This window comes from Nothobranchius furzeri, chromosome 18 (genome assembly GCF_043380555.1).
Source record: "Nothobranchius furzeri strain GRZ-AD chromosome 18, NfurGRZ-RIMD1, whole genome shotgun sequence".
NCBI classification, from domain to species: domain Eukaryota; kingdom Metazoa; phylum Chordata; class Actinopteri; order Cyprinodontiformes; family Nothobranchiidae; genus Nothobranchius; species Nothobranchius furzeri.
This window is the reverse complement of record NC_091758.1, coordinates 17,197,158-17,222,389: the sequence shown is the minus strand read 5'-3', so window position 1 is coordinate 17,222,389 and position 25,232 is coordinate 17,197,158. Positions and strand designations below refer to the sequence as shown.

Sequence of the window (25,232 nt, the reverse complement as noted above, 5' to 3'; positions counted from 1 at the left end):
GAGAGAGAGAGAGAGAGAGAGAGAGAGAGAGAGAGAGAGAGAGAGAGAGAGAGAGACAATGTGCGTCTTTTTAGATTCTTGTGAGGAAAACGCTCTGAAAGAATAAAAATGTTATAAATATAAAAAGTTGATTTATTGACTTTCATGATTGTTTAAGGTTAATTAGATACTAATTAGCATGGCTGCATTGGTTAAAAGTTGGTAACCCGGTGCGTAAAAATGTGGAGAGAAAAGATACACCTCCACTAACATTGTTTTGCGCACGCGTACATCCCCGCGCGCGCACACACAGCTGCTCCAAGCCTATATAAAGGAGAGTAAAGCTGGAAGTGTCTCGGGGTTAGAAGGCAGAAATGTCAAGTAAGCGACATTCCGCGCACCATCCAAAAGATGCAGGCTGCGCGGTTTTACGCACAAACGCAGCTCCGACTCCACCTGAAAAGAGCCCACCTGAGTTGATCCTGATCTTGTCGCTGATTTTGCTGTTCAGTCAAGCATCAGCTCACCCCCAGTGCCTCGACTTTGAGCCACCGTTCAAACCCCATTGGCACCTGGAGTTTTGTACCCAGTATGAAGAGTTTGGCTGCTGCGACCAGAAAGCCGACAACATGATCGCGGAGAGATACTGGGACATAATAGAGCAGCTGGAGACGGCGGGTCACGACCTGTGTGAGGACATGCTGAAAGAAATCATGTGTCAGGTGAGGGCCGCTTCATTTATTTCATTGTGTTGGATGGAAAATGCTGGAAACAGAGCAACATAATAAAACATTCAAGGGGAATGAATTATTTATGAGCTGGTGAATTAGGATGATAGACTTGTGTGAAAGTTTAGTTTTATTTCATCTTCATCTATCAGGCTTATCCTAAGTGCAGCCTGAGGGACATGCTGCTTGTTTGTGGCTTCTGATTTATGGTGGATTTCTGCCTCTCCAGTGCGCTGCTGAAAATTTCTTTGATAAGACTCTTGCTAACGATCTCACTCTAGGACAACATTCAAACAGTGCACACAAAAGATATCACCATAAAAATAGTTGTTGCATTTTAAATTTAAAAAAATCATCACATTTATGTGACCCAACAGGACTTTTAACTTGAAATTCTGTCTTGTTTTGGGATGTTTGGACCCGCTGATCTAAATGAAACCATACATTTTAAAGTTAATGCTGCAGTGATTTCTTAACCACTGACTCTACCTGGGAGATGAAGCTCAATTTATCACCTGTGAGTCCCCCCCCCCACCCACCCACCCCATTTAAACTGAGGCATCATTAGGTTTTTTCTAATCAAAGAGGGGGTTCCCTGAAATTAACTCATTTATTTTGTCCTCTCCACTTTTATGTCTAAAGACCAAGTTCACAGAGAAAATGCTTTACTTTAAAAAAAATTACGATCAGTTGTAGTTCATGCAGGCTGAACATGAAACCTGCGTTCTACACCCATCTCCTGCATTAGATGCTGATTGAAAATGGACAGGGAACGCTGTGATTAGAAAATCCTGACAGATATATGCCACACTTAAATGGGCCCACCCATCTTGACTCACGACATGAAAAGCTGTCGTTGGTCCAGGAAACAGCAGAGAACGTCTCGACTTGTAGAAGCTAGCCGTTAGCATTATCAACTCCACCACACAGCAGAACTCCTTCAAGATTTTGTTTTATGTGAAGACAAAACATCAACGTTGCAGAGTGAACAGAGTCAGTGGTTGAGTAACGTTGCTGTTGGCCAATCAGAGGAGAGATGTTTAAATATCAGGAAATAAGGCTCCACATGCTGTCTGCTCCTCCCAACTCCTCCGGCTAACTTCTACTTCCTGAAATAGGAAAGCCAGAGCTTTTTCTCTGACTCTCAAGGCATTCATTTGTACCAGAGACCACTGCAAATGTACTGATTAAATGGGTCAACTTAAATCTTTAAAAGGGAAGCTGCCACAAGGCTGTGTTTTGTCTCCAGTCCTTTTCTCAGTCTACACAAGCAACATCTGGTGCCTTAGTGAGAGAATGGCCACGTATAAGTATGCAGACGACATGGCACTGGTGGCATCAGTAAAGACATCGGAGGACCTGTCTAAATATCAGCAGGCAGTCAGCAATCTGGTCCAGACATTTGGAGACTTTCACCTGCATGGGGCTGAATATCTCAAAAACTAAAGAAATGTGCTGTGGGGCAGTCAGTGAGGCAGACCCATCCCTGTTCAAACCCCTCAGCATACAGGGTCAGCCTGCGGAGCAGGTTCAGTCATTCCGGTATCTGGGAACAGAAATCGATGACCACCTGTCCTTTGCAAATCACAGCAACGGTGTCTACAAGAAAGCGCTGCAAAGACTCCACCTGCTAAGGAAGCTAAGAGCATTCAATGTGAACAAGGACATCCTAACAATTGTATACAAATCACTGATTGAATCCATTCTAACTTTCAATATTACAGCTTGGTATAACTTTCTTACAGTTAAAAACAAAACACAACTCTCTCACATTGTTAAATTAGGCAGCAAAATCACAGGCTCACCTCAGATCCCACTTTCTGTTCTTCACGAGCGAGCAGTGCACAGGAAGGCTACCCTGATCAGTGCAGACTCAACCCATCCATTGAACCCACATTTTCAGCTACTTCCATCAGGAAGGAGGTACAGAGTTCCACTGGCCAAGAAAGGTGTCGATAAGAAATCGTTTGTTCCCACCACAATTACAATTTTCAATTCTTAAAGTTTTTTTTACGATAACATTTTAATACCTTTTAATTGTCTTTTATATATTTGTGTGAATGCGACATGGATTGTATTGTAAGGTGAGCCATGTCAAAAGCAAATTTCTGCCTCAATTTGAGGTGGACAATAAAGTCTATCTATCTATCTATCTATCTATCTATCTATCTATCATCTATCTATCTATCTATCTATCTATCTATCTATCTATCTATCTATCTATCTATCTATCTATCTATCTATCTATCTATCTATCTATCTATCTATCTATCTATCTATCTATCTATCTATCTATCTAAGCTTTGTATCTATCCCTATAAGGCCATGTTTTGTATTTCTCCCACTTAAAAGTGACACAAGGACAGAATCATCTGCAGATTTGGTAATATGGTGTCCAGAGTAATTGCTCTGGCAGCTGTTTATGTGTAAGACAATCACACCCTAATGACACGAGTCGATATAAAAGCTCTGTGGCTCTGTAATCTGTGTCCTAAAAGACAAGGTTGAATACTGTTAAAAGCTCATGAAGGATCAATGAAAAAGTAAGAAATAAACAAGCTAGCATAATCGTTTCCTTGCTTTATCTGAACCAAGCTGCTGCTTTGTCTCCACCCAGGAATGCTCTCCATACGCTGCCCATCTGTATGATGCTGAGGATCCCCACACACCAATCAGAGACCTGCCTGGACTCTGTCATAGCTACTGCTCTGATTTTCATGCCAAGTGTCGCCATGTGCTGAGGTATTTGACAGTGAACCAGCTGCTGCTGGACACCTCTGATCGGGACGTGTCCACGTTTTGCAGCATAGCCGACCTGCCTGACCAGGACTACTGCTACCCCAACGTCCTGAAGAGCACTGACCTGAACAGCAACCTGGGACAAGTTGTGGAGGACCCGAAAGGGTGTCTCCAGCTGTGCTTGACAGAGGTGGCCAACGGTCTCAGGAACCCGGTGTTGATGCTGCACAGCGGTGACGAAACGCACCGGATGTTCATCGCAGAGCAGCTAGGATTTGTTTGGGTTTACCTGCGTGACGGCAGCCGGCTGGAACAGCCCTTCCTGGATCTGAGTGGGGAGGTAATGACCACTCCTTGGCTGGGGGATGAGAGGGGCTTCCTGGGTATGGCCTTCCACCCTAAGTACTGGGACAACGGGCGCTTCTTTATCTACTACTCCATCCAGATCAACGGCAAGGTGGAGAAGATTCGAATCAGTGAGATGAAAGTATCTGAAAACAACATGAACGTGGCTGATCCGCTCTCAGAAAGGTAACAGTGACAACATCTCTGTTAAACGTGTTTAAATCTTTTATTTAGCCAACCTGCAAATCTACAGGGATTACAGATTGATATCATGTCAGAGACAGGGGAAGTTCTCTGAAGCTGAGTGCTAGACTGACCTTTACAGTGTAAAACAGTAAAAATGTGTCTAAAAGCAAGAGGTTAAGTCTCGTAATCCGAGTTTTCACTAAGGTTCAGGCTTCAGGTTTTAGTTGTAGCTGAAGAAACATTGTTCCAGCGCCCCAGGCTTGTTCTGCCATCACACACGGCGTCAGAAGAGACGTACGGGATGGGGAAGCTGCTGAAGAATCAAAGCTCACCTGCAGGGTGTGCGCTAGTGTGAAATGTCAGGTTAGTGACCTGTACTGATGTGCAAAGTTAAATCTGCAGGGTTAGTTTAGAAGCACAGATATCCAGTTGTGGGATGAATCTGTGGGAATCTATGGCACCATGAGCATCAGGGAAGATGTTTCACACCAGTTACATGTTTCGCTGTCAAAAACCTAAAATCACCCAAAAGAAATAGTTCTGAACGTGCTTCCATTGTATGAACCAAATGAATCGAGGTTCCACCTAAACCACATGACTGTAGATGGTTCAGTGATCAAGTGATTCAGGGGAACATGCCTTTAATATCTCAGCTGATTCAATGTTGAAGGAAAACAACGGATAGAACAGAACAAAACTGACAAAAAAAAAGAAAAGACAAAGTCTGAGTAAAACGTGAAAGTACAAACCTTCATGTTGTAATGAACCGCATCGTGTTTGTTGTCAGGGTCATTTTAGAGATCGAGGAACCAGCTGCAAACCACAACGGAGGCCAGCTTCTGTTTGGTCGAGATGGTTACCTCTACATCTTCACAGGAGATGGTGGGAAAGCTGGGGATCCATTTGGGAAGTATGGAAATGCACAAAACAAGTAAGGAACTTCTGTATGTAATGAAGACAAGCTTCACATGGTTGGATCCACAGAAACGCTGATAAACCATCTGTAAAGAGCCTCTCCTGGTAACGAACCAGCGTGGCCGACGGGTAAATTAGAACTTTGTCTGAGAAGAAAAGCTTCTAACATGAGATTGGCCAGTGTTTGTTTAGATGAGGTTATTCTTAAATATGTTTTAGAATCACAGATGGGTGACAGCAACACTGTTCTGTCTCTCCTCTTATGTTGGAGAAAATGTTTCTCTCACAGTTTAAAGGAGAGAGTCTCACCATGAGCATATTGCTGGAAAAAAAAACTTTTTAGGGTTTGTTGATGGTCTCCTAACTGCTGACTCGGGGATTTCTGCAGCTTTGATCCTTCAGGAACTGAATTTTACTGTAGAAGACAGAATCGTTTTGTCTCAGCGGGACAGTGTGGATGTCCACAGCGATTCTATTCATATCCGACAAACTGATCATCGTGTTCTGTTCTTTTGTTTTAGTGAGTTAGGTTCGTCCCTCACACCTGCCTCCCATCAGTAGTCAGCTTACCTGTTCCTGTACAGTAAGCACCTGCCACATCGGGCATCCTGGTTCTTTCAGGTCCTCCTGTTTTAGCCACCTACGGTCCTCTCGCCATCGTCTACAGGAGGAGCCAAATGTTTTATCTCGTCTCCTAACAAGAACCAGAAAACAGAGCTCCAAAACCAAGAGCTTCACTCCACTGGTTTCCTGATTATACTGGACTGACTTTCAGATCTTATTTAAGGTCTGGTCCTATCAAGAGCCATGACTTTACTTCCCCCAGAACCACATGAACAGATAACCATCACAGTTCAGAGTAGAGTTGATGTGAGGAACCATCTAGCTCTATGTCACACCCAGTTCGTCTCCTTTTCTGTTCCATCCAAATACGTGTGTTTTATTTTGTCTGCCTACTCAGGAGTTCTATGTTGGGGAAAGTTCTCCGTATTGATGTGGATGGAAGCGGCCATGGAGGGAAACAGTACAGGATCCCTCCTGATAATCCATTCCTCGATGACCCGGATGCTTACCCAGAAGTCTTTGCATACGGGGTCCGGAACATGTGGCGGTGCTCAGTGGACCGCGGAGACCAGGTGAGCCGATACGGCAAGGGCCGGATATTCTGCGGAGATGTTGGTCAAAATCGTTACGAGGAAATTGACATCATTGAGAAGGGAGGAAACTACGGGTGGAGGGCGAAAGAGGGCTTCGAGTGCTATGACATCAAACTGTGCCACAACTCGTCTCTGAGTGAGTGATTTAGTTCCTCCTGATTTGGATCCAGATCTATTTTCTGATACTTTAGCCACCTGCTGTTTCTGGCAGTTTCCTCCACTTGAGATGAGTTAAACCAAGTGTGTTTCTCTCTGTCACAACAGATGACATCCTCCCCATCTTTGCATATAGCCATCATGTTGGGAAGTCTGTCACAGGGGGATATGTGTACAGAGGATGTGAATCACCAAATCTGAATGGCCTGTACATTTTTGGAGACTTCATGAGTGGGTAAGATGTGTTGTTGTGTGCCAGATAAAAATAAAAAGTACTTCTGTGAGCAGGAAAGGAAATGGAGGATTGTTCATCTGCTGTTCAGATTTAGATTGTTATTTGGGTTCTTGGTCTTTTCTCCATCCAGCCGACTCATGGCGCTAGAGGAAGATAAGTCATCGGGAATCTGGAAGGAGCGGAGTGTGTGTATGGGGGACGCGACGACCTGCTCGTTTCCTGGACTCATCAACCATCACCACAAGTTCATCATCTCCTTTGCTGAGGATGAAGCAGGTAGCAGTAGCTCAGTTAGCTCAGGTCTGTGCTGACTGTTGATGTTTAATGACTGGCCTTCCTGTGCTCTTCAGGGGAGCTGTATTTTCTGGCCACTTCGTACCCCAGCGCCACATCTCCTTCTGGGACGGTCTTTAAATTCATGGACCCTTCAAGGTGAAGTTTCAAACACATCTATGTAGCATCCATACACGCCAGGATGTTTTATAATAAAACATTCATGTAAATGTATTTTATGTAGATACACACCATGTTTCTGTATTACTGACTTAAATAAGTCAGTAATACAGAAACATCGTCTGTTGACGAGTCTAAATAATCTGTCTCCTTGTTTCAAAACTGCTATAATGTAGTAAACATTTTAGTTCTTGTTTCCAACTTCATAATCTAAATTTATCTCTCAAAGTTTAACTTAATAAAACAGTAAAACTAGTATTGTAAATAAAATAAGAATTTTTACTGTGACCTAAAAATAAAATTTTATGTGTTCCAATTCATTAATAATTGTTTTCATTAAACCGCTTCTTAGGTTTAGACAATTTTAGATAATTTCCAGAATAATTTTTTTTAAATTATCGGCAAACAAAAGTAATTGTGGGATTTTAGACCTTCAACAAATCTCATTAGTATATTAAATAAATTGTTTAGGACTGAATGTACCTTGATAACAACTACTGATAATAATTTAGACCAGGGGGGCCCAATCCTGGTCCTGGAGGGCCGGTATCCAGCAGGTTTTGTGGTTTTTCTGCTCCAACACATTTGATTAACTGGTTGAATCACCTGTGCAGCATCTCATCAGGCTCTGCAGAAGCCTGTTAATCACCTGCTGATTGAAATCAGGTGTGTTGAAGCAGAATTAAAACTAAAACAAGCTGGATACCGGCCATCGAGGACCAGGATTGGGCACCCCTGATTTAGACCAAACTGTTCTGTTAGTTTCTGCCTATATCAAATTGAACTATATCAAATTAAAAGACCTCCAAGAACTTTCAGCACCACTCATTGACAGTTTGTGTGTTTACGTCTGTGCCTGGATTTTATTTACTAATTCTGACCCCGAGAGAGGAAATCCTCTATAAAATTGAACTCATGAACCCAGATCTTCCTCTAGAATCCTTCCACCTTAAAACGACTTCAAATGAATCCCTAAAACTAAACAAGAGATTCATGCTCATTAAGAATGCATGTAAACTTCTGCTGTATTTGTATCCAATAACCAAACTGAAGTTATGAAACTTGTCAACGTTTGCAGGCGAGCTCCTCCAGGGAAGTGCAGGCAGAAACCTCTCCCTGTCAAAGTCAGGGGGAAAAAGTTTCCATTCATCCCCAGGGAACGTATGTCACCATTATTTACATTTTACTTTTAAATTCCTGTTTTATTCTAGCAGTCTTTAGGAAGTCATAGTTTCTTTAAGCAGCTTGAAATTTTAACCTCAGGAAATATACACACTGGTCAACATCATCAATAATTGTTAGAGACGAATCAGAGCAGAGACTGTTTAGGTATTGTTTTCTCTTTTGTCCTACAAATACTTTTTGTTTTGTTTCTTGTGTCTTTATAAATCTGTATTGTATAACTGACTCTGGGGTCATGCATAAAGTATAAAAAGACAAATATTTCAGACATTTAAAGAAATGTCCAATCTAGTTTTACAAGATGCAGCAAATACGGCTGCAGAGTTGAACAAGTTGGTTAATGGGTGCTAATCTTGGTCGTTTCAGGGACTGTGCTGGACACAAACGAAAAACCAACAAGACCACCGCCGAGAAAATACAAACCCAGCCCCAAACCACCGGTGAGCGGCAGCCAGCGCAGGCCGACCACGACAGCAGCCAGCGTGACAACAATGGCTGCCGCTGCAAAACCAAAAGGAAAACCGCCTCCAACAAAACCAATAGGGAGAAACAAGCCAACATCCTGGAAGAAAACCAAAATACAGAAAAACGATAAAGATGCACAAATAAAGAAGAAAACTGTGAGTAAGAAAACCAAGGAAGCGTCACAGAAGGCAGCTGGGGTGAAAGCTGTCAGAGGCAAAGCGAAGCCAAGAACAAACCAAAGAGTTTCTGAGAATTTAAATATGAAACAATCATCCAACAGTCTGATAAATAGGATCAACTCACAGAGGAACAAGCAGCAGAAGGAAGCAGCAGCAACACCACAAACATCTGAGAAGACTCATCCCACCGTCTCAAACCAAACCAAGACCAACCTGAAGATAAAAAACACTAAACAGCAAAAACCAACCCAAGTGTGAAGAAAACAACCAAACACCTCCACACTGTGGATCAACCCGCCATGGCCACAACCCCGTTAACCTTTAGGTAAACCAGCAGATTTAAACTTAAACATCTCAAACTAGAACACGCGATGAGCTCGAAACATAGATTTGTTTTCCACATCTTGACTTCTGTTTTATTCTTAGCCATTGTAAAGCTGTTGGTTTTTGCCGGCTCTGAATTAGGAACAAATCAAACAGGTTTCAAGTCTAAATAAGCATCAAATTCAGAAAAGCTTCAGTTAGTTCAGCATATTTAAACTGCTACAGGGTTAAATATAAACATCCAAAGTGTCTGTGTTGCAACAGGCTCCCTGTAATTAAACCCCACAGCACTGATCAAAACACAAACCACTGCGACTGTGGTTTCCATAACAACCGCAGCAAATGACAAGCCGCTCTAACCCCCACGTGCAGCACTACCGCTGAGGTTAAATAACTCCCAGACCGCCTGTTGTGGAGTTTAAACTTCTGGAATGAGACAGGAATTACTTTTTTTATCTTCATGTTCTGTTAGAGAGGCCAGTGAAGGATGCTGATTGGCCCCCGGCTCTCTGTGGCTTCGCCCACATAACCTGGACACTCAGCTTACCTGCATCTCTCCTTCCGGAGCAGGTAGCTTTGCTTTTTTATTATGCAAATGTTTCTGGAAGCATCCTGGATTTATCCCACAATCCCAAAAGCATCCCACTGGGACCAAACCAGTTCAACGACTGGGTTCAGGATTACATTCTGATTGGTCAGGAAATGACACCAAATAAGGCAAACAAACATGCAAAAACTATATAATAAATATGTGGCGAGGCCAACAGGAAATGCTTTCCTGTTAACCAGCAGCACCTGGAGCCGATAATCTCAGACTTCCATTCCCTTCAATTATACCAGAGCTTTACTGGATGAGTAAGAATAAATGTAAATCATTATTATAAAGACTCTTTACATGAAACACAGATCCTGTACATAATGTTCATGCTAAACCACCACAGCCGTTCTGTTAGGGATGTTCACATGGCCACATTAGAGGAGAGAGGCGCTGACACACATAAATCTGCCTCCCTGGTCAGATGGACTTATTATGTCACTTATCTGTCCGTCACAGCTCAAAGAGTCTCTGTAAAATAAAATAAAAATCCCAATGGCTTCTACTACGTCTCCTGTTGGTCCCAGATGCTCCTGATGCAGAACAGAACTTTGTTCACTTTGGGTTCATTCATTAACTCATTCACTGCCAGCCGTCTCCTGATCAGAAAAGCCCTTCGCTGCCAGCGTTTTTCAGTGTTTTTACAGTTTTTTTTTAAAGTCACAGAACGTTGTGCGCTAGGATGATGTCAACACCAAAACTACCCAAACAAAGAGTAGACTCACCTCTTACACCAGGAAGAATCTGCGCGTTTCGAGCGTTATCCATTCTTTCATAATCCGTTGTCGAATTGTGATCGGCAGAAGCTTTTCCGGTTCGTGCCTCACTTTTTTTTTACAGTAGCGGCCAAAACGATCTCCTAACACATGGATTTTTGGCTTCCTGATCACGTGACGTGTGACGTATGCGGATGAAGATCGGCTTTAGAGCTGGGATGTTTGTTCTCACGGTGCGGGAGCTTGTTCCGATGCCCACACGGCAAAAAAATGCAAATGACGACTTTAGTCGTTAATGGCAGTGAACAGTTGGATTTAAAATGAATTGAAAGTAAATGAGTTAAAACCCAGTTGAGATAAAACACACAGATACATTTACAAATTTATTGTCTTAAAGGGGACGTATTATGTAAAACTAACCTTTTGTATCCTGTTGTGCTGTCACGTGGGCCTCCAATGCCTCTATAAACACTTCAAACATGAGAAAAATCAGGAGATGGGTGGGCGTGGCCAGCTCCAGCTTGTTTGCTTAAAGTGACAGAGCCCTGAAACGACTCACTCTGGAAGGTACTGAAAACACAAAGGAATAAAACTGCTGAAATCACTTTATGTGAGATAGATTTTGTGCAAGGGATTTCATAAACATGTTAGGTATCTACCACAGAATTATTAAAACTTAATAAAATAGTCATGCCCCTTTTAAAGCTGAGACTAGCTCCTTCCTCTATTCAAGAAACGTTTTACTGACTTATTGGTGTTGGGTTGGGAAAAATCAGTAGAACTTACACAGGGATGTTGCCACATGCCATTATCATTCCATAAAAAAGGAAAGAACATTGTAGATGAGAAAAGTTGGGTTGACCACAAATGTCCTGATGAGACAGGATGATAATGGACATCATCCTTCATGAGTCCACGCAGTAGGAATAATTCCCTTTCTTTAGCGTTCCAAACAGCTGGATGGTAAATTCCAACCATCCATGGAGGAGGGTTCTGTTTCAGAGATTAGTCTACTGCAGGCAGAAGCTTGAAAACCAACAAGAATCTTCACAAATGTTGGTTCAGAACAGAAGTTCTTCCAAAGCTCCAGTTTAATGAGATGGACGGGACTCTGCAGCTGCTGCTGTTAGCTTCCAGCCTGCAGCTGTGTCGGGGTGGGGTTCCAGTTAGGGTTAAAGTCACAAACTAAAAAGTCAGTAAAGCTACAGCTAGGAGCATCTTTAAAGGTCTTTAACCTGCTTGTCCACATTTATTCCTCTTTACCGGATTCTCCACAGCTTTTCTTTGTTTACAGGTGAAAACTTAATCAGGAGGCAGAGAAATTAAATAAACACGGGAATCTGATGCTGTTATGTCCACAAGGCTGGAGTGCCTCTGAGCAATAGGGTGAATATGAGATCCCACAGTGTTGCATGCTGGGATAGCTCTGATGTGTGCCCATATTCAATAGGCCTGTTGGTTGTGAGGCTCCTAACCAAATCATCCTTTATGGGTCTCCACAGGTTTTATACAAACAGCTTAACTCATTTAGATTTTGTCTTCTTCTCTTGGAGCCGACAGAAATAAAGGATTATTTTACAAAACAAGGATTTATGAAAAAACTTGTATAAATATTTTAATATATATTTGAAAATGGAATAAATGTATAGCTTTGCTGCTGATGTAAAATGTTCTTTGATCACATCATCCGATGTGGTTTGTCTCTAATCCAGTAAATTCATAAAAAGAAAGGTGTTGATGGATTACAGATCACAGATCCTTACATCCGGATTCCAGCTCATCTCTGACCTGTTGGATAATCTGTAATCTGGTTCCAGAGAGATATTGTTTTAAACACAACAACTAGAAAATCTTTGTCATCTTTGTGAGAAATGTAACACCAACACAACAGTTCCTCAAGGAGCAACGAAGAACTACGACTATGAAGCTAAGTGACTCCGAGCCTTTGAGTTTCTGTGATCATCTGGACTCAACTTTCAATTTATTTATTTAATAATCAGGACAGTGCATGTTAACATCAGTCACGCTGAAACATGCCAGAGTTAGCCATAGGCTAGTGTACATCTGTAGTCCTGTGCCAGTTGTACAGTCTGCATCCTAGGGAGGACATTATGAAACACTTATACAATCATAAGTAAATTATATGAAGATTGTTATATAAAAGCTACATTAGTCCTGTACAAAATTGAACATCACATTAGTCCAATGTAGAAAAAAAGTAGCATGAAAGCAGTACTAAATAAATGTTAGTAACAAAATGAACAGGGTGATATGCCTAAGTAGCGAATGCAAAAAAGGTTCGAGTACACACGGAGATTAAAAAATAAAATAAAATAAAGGGGCAACATGCTGCAACAACCGGCTGTTAAGATGCAACTTATAAAAGGTCTGATTTACATTATTCTTAAAAGCATAAACATACAATAAATTAGGGCAGTATTAATATTATTAGTAAAAGTGTACAACATGCAATAATTAGTTGAGTCAAAGGACAATATAGCCTGAGAGCACACAGGATGGCAGTGCAGGTCAGTGTTGACAGGTTTTATTATTGATGAGCCAGTTTTTCAAAAGGGTGCGGCATAAGGTGTATGTACAGATCTGGGATGTTGTTCTATTCCTGAGCTGCCCTAACACAGAAGGATGACTGACCTAGTGTACTTTTTCTTTGACTCAGATTGAGAGAAAAAAATCTGAGATTATTTAAACTAATTTGGTAGAATTAGCTCATTAGATGGCTTTAATATCTCATTACTGAATACAAAAAACACAGTTATGGAACCAGAAGATTTTATTTGACACAATACATCTTTTTACAGGAAGGTCATATTGCACCCTACTGGACAATTTAGGCAATTAAATCTAATTAAATGTAATGTTGAAGTTAATAACTCATAGATTATCACAGATTATCTACTAAACTCACAGTGTTTTATGCTGGTAAAGGAGTTTCAGTTAGTTTTCACTGAAGATGTTCTAGGAGGAATGAAACGTGTCTGCTCTCCAGTCCTTGATTTTAATTCCTATACTTAGTCCTTCTATAAATAACAGAAGAATATATAATTTTTCTAATGTTCCCTCAGTAATTAAAGCTGAAACAACAGAGGAACAGAGCCCAGAAGGGTCATTCATCTGCAGCTTTCTGGAGCATAGGGACAGATAAACAAGCAGGTAGCAGAGGACCCAGATGTCCTGTAGAACAGGTAAACATAAAGGTGGGCTAGCAAACACTCTGTGATGCTTGAAGGTCTTTAATTGTTATTCTGTTAGTAATGATGAGAATTAAAAAATGTTTAAGTACAAAAATACATAATCAATGATTAACATGTCAGGGTTTTAGCTTTAGATCTTTGTGTGTGATTTATCAACAACCCCCCAGTCCTCCTCATGACCGGGTGATCTTATAAACTACATCTCCAACCTGGAGGTCCCCGGTCCTCTTCACGCTGTGCAGCTGTCCGAACAACGGGGAGGTTTTATAGATGTGCTTCTCGGATGGCTCACACATGCGATAGCTGTGGAGAAAAACTTCATCAGCGGAGGCTGAAAGGGTCACACCTAAGTCCACCTTAAAAACACGCAAGCTTGGTGTTCGTGTTCAAACACACAAGCTGGTTTGAACTTGGCACCCTATAAGCAGCAGAACCCAACGGCACCTGGAGGGTCTGGTTCCTGTGTTCATCAGAAAAGAGGAGAGGTACCAGAGCCTGTACTGCGATCCAGTGGACTACAGAGCTCCGGGAGTTGACGTCACTTCTCCCGGCATGCAACAGTTCAAATCGAAACGGCGCCATCTTGGCAGGCAGAAGCCCCCAGCTGGGCTATTTGTTATTGTCAGAAAACTCAAACGGGAAATATGGTAGATTCCTGTTGTGCCCCAGGATGCAGAACAGACGCGGACGACATAAGGGATGAGCCATCTACAGGATTCCCCAAGATCTGGAGCGCCGCAAATGTTGGATCATTGTAATAAAACGCACTAGTGACCGGGCTGAAATGAAGCTGTGGGACCCCGAGAGTAAAGGTTTTCTCTTATGCAGCGACCACTTCATATCAGGTACTTAAGCCAACGTTTCCTCAACTGTGTGTGATATTTATTTTAAATGCTTTTATTACGATTCTTAGTGGGCTTCCTAAACTTATTTTGGCGTGGCTTTTTCTGTCTTATTACTCATAGCAGCAAGTAAACAACACGTAAAACGTTGCCTCGTGAGTTCTGCGTGCTGCCGTTTACGTGTTTTATGATCACAGCTATTAACCGGCTAAGCTGTATTTAATTTTAAGCAATGGTTGATCAATTGTCAGATCACACATAAAAAGCACTTTGGATTGCTATTATCTGTCTCACCAAGACAGATCTCAGACAGATCCTGAGACGCTCCTGCCTGACATTTTTATTTTATTCACGGAAAAAAATCAGACTAGGGATTTCTCTTGGCGTTGAGTTTATACATTCAAACAGCACAGCGCTCTATTTAAACTACTTACAAGTAAATCTGTTATTTGTCCATCCATCCATCCATCCATTTTCTTCCGCTTATCCGGAGTCTAGTCGCGGGGGCAGTAGCCCTCCCCAGCCACTTAGGCCAGCTCTTCCAGGGAAATCCCAAGGCGCTCCTTGGCCAGGTCCGGTAAGAAGTCCGCTCCGACAGCTTCTGGCGTTTTTAAAAAGTATCCCAGGAGCACGGTAAGGGTCGGAGATGTTTAGTCTATTTAATTTCTGACTATATAAAATGATTTCTTCGGTTTTATAGTGTGAAGTAAACTCCGACGGAGTAAACTCCAAGCCGATCCCGTTCAATTTGTTTAACTTTGTTGCCTGCCAACATGGCGTCTACTCTCTGAGAGTCACGTGACGTCCGGAGCTCTATAGTGTGTGGGGAACTGGACGGAATCAGGTCAAATAAAACCCACATCTAGAGTCTGTGAGACTCAGTCATAAGTGAACATGTCGAACATCTGAATGCTAAAGCAGGTACATCTTTATTAAATTCTATTGATTAACTGACTTAATGAAACTATTCAGAGCCGTCTGACTCCCAGCAGGTTTAAATGAGAAGGTGAGCTGATAAACCTTAAATGTGCAAAAAGAATGGAGTAAGAATGACGTCTTGTGGTCAAATCTGGGTACTGCAGGCCATTTTCTAAGCAAAAAGTCATTTCCATGAATTTCATGGCTGTTGCCGGTTACAGATACGCACCAAAAGATTCTAGATGACAAGCAAAGACGAGTCATACACAGTAAATGATGAGAAGATGAACACATTCTCATACCTGGTATTGGCACTCTTGGGTGTAGGGAGCACTTACTACACTTATTACGGTAGTATACCTCCAACATTGGAGGAAGTGTGGTTTTTGGTCTCCTTGCTGTCATTGTTCTGAACGACTCTTTAAAGTAAGTAAAATGCCACAATTGACTCATTCACTTCACACATACATTTCACTGTAATATCCAGTTGTTGGTAATGGAAAAAGTAGCTTGAGATAGTTTTTAGAACTGGCTGCTTCTAATTCACTGTAAGCATTGTTAGTTCAACATTAGCCTCTAGCCTCCCTCACTCGATGAGTAAAGCCTGATTCATGCTTCTCCGTCAGCTCCGCAAGGGACAGACACGCACGGATTGACGGAAGCGTTTTGCTTTCATACTTCTCCGTCTCCTGGGGAGTGCTGCAAAGCAATTGCCCGGCAGGACAACAGAGGGCGTAGCGCTGTTCTGCGGCATCCTGTCATGTATCGGTCCAAGATAGTGTGTTTATATTGTGTTTTTTTGTATATGAGACTTTTAACACGGACAAATTTGTCTCTCATCCTCCTCCACCTCTTCATGCACTCGCCACCTCTAAACCCACGTTTCCTGTCATTTCCGTCCACAAATAAAACGCTTGCTGCGCATCTTTTCACTCCTCCAGTCACGGGAGAATTAAACGTTCATGTTTTTAAGAGTTTTTTCGCGAGGTGTTCTTCAAGCTTCTCCATGTCTGCCGCTAATTATCCTCAGCTCTCTTTATGTTTTTGAGGGCGCAATGGCGGTGGTGTAGACAACAGCGGCGTCCTGACCAATCACAAGCTTGCGTTATCCGTCTCGACTGACGGATGTTTAGAAAAGAGAGCTCGGCTCCGTCTGTCCTTGCGGAGCTCTCCGGCAGGCCCGCAAGGACGTTGTGTGTCTCCGCACTGACGCAGACGGAGAAGCATGAATCAGGCTTAATACAAATGGATGCCATGGCTTCTTAGGGGTACAAGAAATAACTTTTGATTCGCTCCTATTAACTGGCGTTAATTCTTTAAATGAAGCTGGAGTGTTTTGCAGGGCGTGCTGAATTACAAATGCCGGTGCTGCAGCGTTAGCTCTGCACAGACTCAGCAACCTCACAGATTATAAACAGCAACAAGCTTCCTTTTGTTGTTTTTTGAAAGGATGTAAACTGACAACCCCCCAGCCAGCTGGGAAAGAAATCTGCTTCAATGTGACCTTCCTCCAGCATGATTGAGACATTAGACTGTTTTGTGATTGCTTCACAGTAGAATTCTTACATATTGCTCCTTTAAATATGGCAAGGATCATTAATGAGACACAACCCTTAAACAGTTTGAGCTCAACTGTTTGATTATCTCGTAGAAGTGGATTGAATGACCGCCAACACCAGCCGACCATTTCCAGATAACATTTAAACTAATCCTCTCTGTAGGGAAATCCTCACTTTTTCAGAGTTTCCAGAGGCTCTTTTCTGCTCATCACACCAGTCTCCGGGTCAACTGTGGTCAGAACACATCTGGCAACAACAGAAATCACAGATAAGTTTGTTTCACGTTGACACGGTTCAATGTGACGATTCCCAGAGAGGTGGGCTCTAGCAGCCGTGTTACCTTCCACATGACATCACACGTTGTAGCCTCACACTGCCAATCTGGATCTCCGCCCAAGAATCCTGAACAACAAAACATAAATCAAAGCAGTTGGAGACCAATTTAGTCAGAAGTAGAAAATGATACTTCTTCATTCAAAGATGAGGGGAACGCACCTCGTCGTAGGCCTCACAGTCACTTATCACGATGCTGGGCCGGAAACGCTCCACGGTGACATCCTGCTCAAGCCTGCTGCTCAGATCCTTTACTGAAGCTTCAGACAGCAGCATCACAGGGGCTGCATCTGGATATGCTACCTCCTGGAGGAAGGGTTCAACCACCATCAAGACCAATCAGGACTCCACACAGAACAGCTGCAGCACAGATCAGACACCTGATCCTTCGGGAAGAGAAGATCCATCTCTGCCGATCTCCTGGTTTTCATCTGAGGCTCAAAGTGCACCAAGCGGAGGGCTTTCTCTGCTCCAAAATATCTGGTGAACCAGTCGGACACTTGATCACCGCAGTCTCTGCCTTGAATGTCAGCACCAAACACTCTGATGAGAAGAACAATCAAAATGTTGAAGTGAATTAATAAAAATGTGAGCAGCATCTGGGGAACTTCAGGAGTCTTCAGACACCAGGGGTGAAGAGAAGAAGTAGAGGAACCTGCAGTTGAAGATGGGGTTGTTGGGCTGTTTGATGGAGAACCTCAGCTCCTCCATGTCTGGTCCGTTCAGACACGCCTGACCTCCCACAAAGGTCAGAGACACCAACACCAGTCGAGGCTCCTGTCGGGCCGTCACCATGTTACCTTCATCATTCACCAGCAGCCAGTGCCTGAAACACACACACACACACACACACACACACACACACACACACACACACACACACACACACACACACACACACACACACACACACACACACACACGTGGGCTTTCCCCTGCTGCACCATGTCACACACCTGGTGGAATTCCACCACCAGACCTCTGATCTCTTGGAATTATAAACATCTGCTTCCTGAATCCTGAAACCAGGCGGCTCCTCCAGCAGCTGTTAGGAGCCGCTTTTCTTTGTGCAAACAAAAAGATATGCATCTCATCCTGCATGCTTTAGATGTTCCCGCTCAAGCTCTACAGAAATCTTACAACAGGTGTGTTGTAGCTCAGAAACATTAATGTACAGGAATGGACAACACTGTGGGGTCCAAATATGGCCCGTGGCCTTTTTCTGCAGGAAGCGGACTTTGGACAGTGATTTCATAAGAAATACGGTTTAAATTTTATTATTAGCAGGTTAAAACACACACACACACATTACAATCTTTTCAGATTTTAAATCGTCCGTCTTTTGTGGCCTGTGAGGACTTTGTCCTGCATGTTATCATGTTTGGACCCCAGAGGTGAGAGGTCCAGAACCAAAGCAGCTGTGTAGGAGTGACAGGGACTCGGCTCTGATCTGGACCAGATCAAACCTGCGTGGTGGTCCGGACTCACCTATCCTCCAGCTCTCCAGACTTCAGGCCCAGTTTCTGGCACTCCGCTTTAGTCACAGACACGGCTCTGCCGGACTTGAGCGGGTGAATCAGGAGCTGAGACACTACGCCCACGCGCAGCGCTTTTTCTGGCTTTCGCATGTATTTATAACCGAGCCCGAATCCCAGAAGAGCGGCTCCGGCTGCGCCGAGCAGGACGATCGCTTTCTTATTCTGTGCCAACGCGCTCGCAGCCAGAGATCTCACATCCATTTTAGAGCTTCGCACACTTTCTCAGACCGAACTTTTATTAAAGAGACAGGGACGCGCGTGTGACGTTCACAGACGCTCGGAAAACTGTGTTGCACAGGTTCTTCTGAGATCTCATTCGGTCCATGGGCGTAGTTTTGGAGGGGTGGACGGGGTTGACACATCGACATTAATATAGGGTTGACGTCTCACATATATTGTGTGTGTGTGTGTGTGTGTGTGTGTGTGAACCCTTTCGTTTGCTGTTTAAAAAGATTATTGATTAGTTGCAACACTAACCCAAAGTTTTCCAAAGAAACAGGAAGTGGCAGAAGTACCTCTGTCACTGGCGGTCTGTGGGGAACAAGTGGGGTCAGGAGGGTGCCACCTCAGTTTCTCCAGCTTCAGGAGACTGAGGCCCTGTCCACACGTAGCCGGGGATCTGCCAAAACGTAGATATTTTTCTACGTTTTGGCCTGTCATCCACACGAAAACGGAGTTTTTTCACACGAAAACGGATCTTTTTAAAAACTCCGGCCAAAGTGAAGATCTGCGTTTTCTCCATTTTGGGTGTCTGCGTGTGGACAGACAAAACCGGAGTTTTAAGGTCCGCAACGTCACTTTCCGCGACAAAACAATGCTGACATCACGTGTGCGACCTGTGTTTACACTAGCCGGCATCATGGAAGCCCTCAGAGCTGTGCTCTGTCACTACCCGATCCATCAATTGTCCAAGCGCTTTCTGCTTGTTTGTTTTTGCAAGCGGAATTACTGCTCCTTGCGGAAGACCACAGACGAAGGACGAGGTTAAGAACGGGGGAAGTACTGCCGCCTACAGGTCTGGCATGTCCTTAACAACGTATTTATCCGGGTACGTGTGGACAGAGTTTTTTTTTTAAATGCGGTAGTGTGGATGCAAGTTTTTGGAGGGGCGGATATTCGTTTTTAAAAAACCCCGGCTACGTGTGGACTAGGCCTGAGGCCCTGTCCACATGTAGCCGGGGATCTGCCAAAACGTAGATATTTTTCTACGTTTTGGCCTGTCATCCACACGAAAACGGAGTTTTTTCACACGAAAACGGATCTTTTTAAAAACTCCGGCCAAAGTGAAGATCTGCGTTTTCTCTGTTTTGGGTGTCTGCGTGTGGACAGACAAAACCGGAGTTTTAAGCTCCGCAACGTCACTTTCCGCGACAAAAAAATGCTGTCATCACGTGTGCGACCTGTGTTTACACTAGCCGGCAGCATGGATGCCCTCAGAGCTGCGCTCGCTTTATCACTTGTCCAAGCGCTTTTTGCTTGTTTGTTTTTGCAAGCGGAATTACTGCTCCTTGCGGAAGACCACAGACGAAGGACGAGGTTAAGAACGGGGAAGTACTGCCACCTACAGGTCTGGCATGTCCTTAACAATGTATTTATCCGGGTACGTGTGGACAGAGATTTATTTAAAACGAGTTGGTGTGGATGCAAGTTTTTGGAGGGGCGGATATTCGTTTTTAAAAAACCCTGGCTACGTGTGGACTAGGCCTAAGTTCTGGTTGTCCAATTCTGGACTGGACCACTAGAAGAGCGCTTTGCAAATCCACTGCTGATCTTCCACAGGCAGCGCTGGAATCCATTTAGCAGGAAGACAGATTTTCTTCTCTGTAAGCGTGTTTTAAGATGAAAACACAGATGTATGTGTCACGTGTTTGCAACAAGAATTTACTTTGGATTTTAAAAAGTAAACATTATATCATCAAATACTTTCAATATGTCACATAAGTCTAAAATATCTAAGTTAACATTCATATTTTTGAATTAAAGTGACAATGTGTAGTTTTTAATCATTACTCTCTGGAAATATCCATCAAAATGTTGTAAATGAATTAAAAGATGCCCAGTTGATCAAAAATATTGGTGGTTTTATAACATAACCATAAAAATCTGTTCTAAAATACATGGGAGCCATTCTAACAGTGATTCTCAATGCCAAGGAAGCTCGCCTTGATGCCTTGGTCCCGCCCCGGTTGCCTAGGAGATACGTCATTGGGAGCCACCAAGACGTGTTCCAATGTTTATGTTCTACCGAGGCGTGTGTTCTCCGTTTGTTAGCTGTTTAGCTAGCTGAGCAAGGATACACGGGAGGGGTCTGGTAGCCTACACCATGGTATTTTCAAAAGGATGGCGGATCAGAAGCCGGCAGTTACTTCGGGGGCAAATTTGAAGTTTGAAAGTAAGTCAACTAAAATCCAAAGAAGTTATCGATGGTTGGTTAGTTGCTTAGTAGTTGCAGCTTTGGTCTCTAGCAGGTAGTAACTCTCTTACATATTTAATTTAACAAATATATACACAATTTAAAAAGTAAATGTCTCGTTATATATTTATATTGAAACTAATGCGTATAAAATATAATGTTATCTCCCGTGTCACTTGACGTTACGTGAGCGCCGTGGAAGCCGTGGTCACGTGATCCAAGTCCGTTCCATTTAACTGTTTTCTTTGACCAAGGAAGGACAGTGGCCTCGTAAGCAAGGCGCCTGGCCTCGCAAGACATGGCCTCGCAAGGCCAGGCACCTTGACATTGAGTTTGTGCTTTGTCTGCATGGGCAACGCCATATTGGATGCCATGTTTCCTTCTACGGAAGCTTGTGAGGACAAAATGCATTTACTGATTTGAAACATATGGTTACAAAACTTTCGCATTAGTAAACATTGTTGTTTTACACATTTACCTCTTCACTCATTGCCAGTAATGAAAGGGAATACTTCTTTCGGCTCTTGGAGACTGCAGACGCTTTTTTCTCCTCTCCCTCCCTTCTTATCCCAAGGCTCTTTGTCCTGTCTTGTGTGCACGGCACTTTCTGCATTTTTTCTGGAAACTGGAAATTATTAAAATTGGATCTGGTCATTTGGTCTCTCAACGTGATTGACAAAATTTTTTCAACAATGAGAATGGGAGAAGGGGCTCCTGGATGCCTCTCTGGGACAGAGCCAGCTGGGTATTTCATGGACTCCTGGAAAAAGTGGAACCTGATCTGCCTCTCTCAACTTTCTGTAGAGGACTCTGAAGATGCTTGGATAGTCGTCATTTTGGTGTCGGGATTCCTGCTGTTTGGCCTGAGCGGTTACCTGGCTTACCGGAAAATTAATGAGCTTTCGAGGAATATTGGCTCAATCCCGGAGCTCAGGGATGGGATGCATTATGCTGTCAAGATGAGTCGTAAGCTGGAACTTTGGCTGAGATTCAGGCTCTGGCACAAAAGGTGGATACCATCAAGGAGCAAGTGGATGGATCAGCACGGATTGGGATAGATTAATTAGGCCATTATTGGATCTAGAGGGGTGGTAGACCAACAGAACGCTAAGGCAGAGAGGAAAGTATCTCTGTCTGTCCCCAAAACAATTTTTATGTCTGACGTCTGTGTGCATCTCCATCTGAGGTGTTTTTTTGCACAGCAAAGCTGTCCTCTCTATGGGGTAACTCTGAAGTGCCTTTTTTCCCCTCCCCCTGACTCTATCCTCATGTAAACCCTCTTGATCAATCACGGTAGCGCGACTCGGGTTGCGAATGACCAGTCACCAATTCTTGTCATGTGTCTATGTATGTCTGATCTCAGAATTGTGTGTACTGAAACTCTAATTTCCCACTATTTTCCTATACTTATGATCCATTTTCCAGGAAAGATGATTTTAAAACCAGATCAATGAAACATTTTAATTCCATAATCGTGGAAATAAACACGTTTTAGGCAAACATTTACACAGATAAATCTAAAATAAGCCAGATCTCTGTGTCATCCAATTACTCTTTCATAACCTTACACACACACACACACACACACACCTTCGACTGAAACACTCCTCCTCTTGTTTTAACTTATTTGCTAACTCCCGATCTCCGTTTGGATGCCATCTCTCCTGCAGAAATGTTGTCAATTACTGCAACGTGCACGGTGTCGGAACATGTCTGGGCTGACGGTGCTGCATGCGCGGCGAGTCTTGCGGCAGTGATGCGCCTTTTGCGCATTTGGAGAGAATGCGTCCTTTAGTGCAAAATGAGTCCGTTCGTGGATCGCTGCAGAGGGAGAGGCGCTGGATGCCTTGTTTTAATTCTAAGTTTTTAATTTTTTTTTAAATGTCGGAGAATTTGACCAGGAAATAAATAACCGGAGAAACTTCCGGTTCGCATACCCTTGAAAAACAGTCCTGTCTGCTTATGGGTGCGTACCAGCCCACTTAAAACATTGGTTTTGGGCTTAATATTAATGAAAATAATTTGTATCTATTATGAACATGACAAGGAAAACAGTCATGACTTTTTTTTTAACCAAACATGTCTAGCGCGAGCTCTGAATAATCTGACTCATTTATGAGTTTATGACGCACCACGCCTGGTCCACATCCAGTCAGAATATTCTGATATTCTCTTGATTAGCAACTGAGATGTTTTATGTTTACGACCACAGGGTATTGTTGTTTTTTCAACATGCACTTTCAAGTGAAGCTGTGTTCTTTCAGCCAGCTCCATGCACCTCAGCGCAGAGGCTGCTGGTGTCGATCCCTGCGCGAAGGTGCACGGAGGCGGATAAGTCGGCTCTGTATTTCTCTCCACATGCCAGATGAAAGTGCAGCACGCGTGGAGCGCCTCCCAGTAGTGGTGCGCCTTTTGCGCAAAACGCGGTCCCTTGAGGAGCGCGAGTCCGGCGTTCCAGGAGTGGATGCGCTGCAGAGCAGCCTACTGGATGGCTGGTGTTCGAGGCAGATATTTTTCTCTGAGACTGCGACAAATAAATTACCGGAATGAATCCAAATTAGACGTGGCGGTGCCCGAAACACACCTACCGGCCCTACAGCACACACAGGAAAAAATTAAACTAATTGTGTGTGTGTGTGTGTGTGTGTGTGTGTGTGTGTGTGTGTGTGTGTGTGTGTGTGTGTGTGTGTGTGTGTGTGTGGTCTCACCCTTCCAAGCTCGGGTCCTCTATGCAGTATCTTAACTGTTCCTAGCACCACCGATGCCTTCACTCTATGCTTTCTCAAGTTCTTCTACGAGGCCCTTGTATTTCTCTAGTTTGTTGTGTTCCTTTTTCCTGATGTTGCCACATATGCTGCTTTTCTCTGCTGTTTGTCCAACACCACAATGTCTGGTTGGTTCGCCATCATCATTTTGGAATTTGAAAGTGCCACAGCTCTTTCCCCACCTTAGGGGGTGTTATCCACGTTGACCTTGGGGCTTCCAGTCCATACTCTGCACAGATGTTCCTGTATACTCTGCCAGCCACTTGGTTGTGAAGTTCCATGAATGCATAGTCTACAGGGATTCCGTAAGTGTGGTGCGCACACCCCTGGGGGTGCGAGAGCTGCCGCTAGGGGGTGCGCAAGGTGAATAGTGTAATGGCTGAGGAGCTCAGAGAAGTTTGTCATAAGTCACCATTAGCGTAGCCAGAAACTCATTTTTTGGATGGGCCTAAGAAAAAGTAAGTGGGCCCAATAAATGTAATTGAAAACAAGTATATTTTGCATGTGTGTGTGCATGTGTCCTAGCTTCATAATAATAATGCACCGAGCTTCAGCGCTCAGGCCTGCGCACGCTGTCAATAGCAAGATATGTTCCGTATTTGATCATTTTTAACGATGTTGGAGAAATCTGAAGGTGGTGAGTCATTCTGGCAGATTGTAATTAACATCCTGTCTCATGCAGGTGTTCTGACATTGTAAACCTCACACACAGAACATTATGGATGTAACAAAAGAAATCAAGAAATTATTTCCATCTGAGCATTTTAGCATTATTATATTATTATATTAGCACACTGACTGTGGGACAGCATTCTAAACATGTCAGCCTATTGGCACGCTGAAGATCTGAAGTCCAGAGTGCGTCTGTCAGAGGTCAGACGCTTTCCAGCGGAACCACGTCTCACGGGTGCACATGTGAGCACATCTGGGCCGGTCTTAAAGGGGCATTATGGAAGTTTGACAGCCAAAACATGTATAGAAATAAAAACTTTCTTCTTCATACATTCTCCTGCAATGCCCTGGTCCTGTAGAATGAGCCCTGGCATTTTTACTGTGATTGCCTATTTTTCTGTAAAATCACAGAAAAAGAGAGCTGCTCCGGTCGAGCAGGCTGCTTCATGCGCGTTCACGCTCAGGCATAGCCCTCCCCATTTCAGCTGTCATTAAGGATATAAATGTTACAGATACAAATGACATTGCTGGTGCTTTAGCTCGCCCAGTAAGATGTCAGACTATCCTGTAGAACAGTGGTTCCCAAACATATTTAGCCGCGCACCCCCTTCTATGTCCCGACCATG

At 43.4% G+C, this 25,232-nt stretch overlaps 2 protein-coding genes across 4 annotated transcripts; one reads left to right on the top strand and one right to left on the bottom strand.

Annotated features, from left to right (window-relative positions):
• Nucleotides 1-59: 59 nt before the first annotated feature.
• On the top strand, nucleotides 60-9,951 carry hhipl2 (HHIP-like 2). The gene is made up of 9 exons (XM_015969351.3): nucleotides 60-701; nucleotides 3,325-3,977; nucleotides 4,765-4,908; nucleotides 5,854-6,185; nucleotides 6,314-6,440; nucleotides 6,571-6,716; nucleotides 6,791-6,872; nucleotides 7,972-8,054; nucleotides 8,442-9,951. Exons 1-9 carry the CDS (start codon nucleotides 354-356, stop codon nucleotides 8,975-8,977), a joined length of 2,451 nt encoding a protein of 816 aa, XP_015824837.3. The 5' UTR covers nucleotides 60-353; the 3' UTR covers nucleotides 8,978-9,951.
• marc1 (mitochondrial amidoxime reducing component 1) lies at nucleotides 9,951-19,117 on the bottom strand. 3 transcript variants are annotated; one of them, XM_070547021.1, is made up of 8 exons: nucleotides 18,707-19,117; nucleotides 17,874-18,044; nucleotides 17,599-17,761; nucleotides 17,381-17,524; nucleotides 17,226-17,287; nucleotides 17,060-17,131; nucleotides 13,776-13,869; nucleotides 9,951-10,924 (listed from the first exon to the last, which is right to left on the bottom strand). In XM_070547021.1, the coding sequence occupies exons 1-8, from the start codon at nucleotides 18,955-18,957 to the stop codon at nucleotides 10,910-10,912; spliced, it is 972 nt and encodes a 323-aa protein (XP_070403122.1). In that variant the 5' UTR covers nucleotides 18,958-19,117; the 3' UTR covers nucleotides 9,951-10,909. The 3 variants fall into 3 exon arrangements, with proteins under 3 accessions (XP_070403122.1, XP_070403121.1, XP_015824836.1); XM_070547020.1 differs by lacking the exon at nucleotides 9,951-10,924 and adding an exon at nucleotides 12,305-12,451; XM_015969350.3 differs by lacking the exon at nucleotides 9,951-10,924 and having other exon boundaries at nucleotides 13,128-13,869.
• Between the last annotated feature and the right edge of the window lie 6,115 nt (nucleotides 19,118-25,232).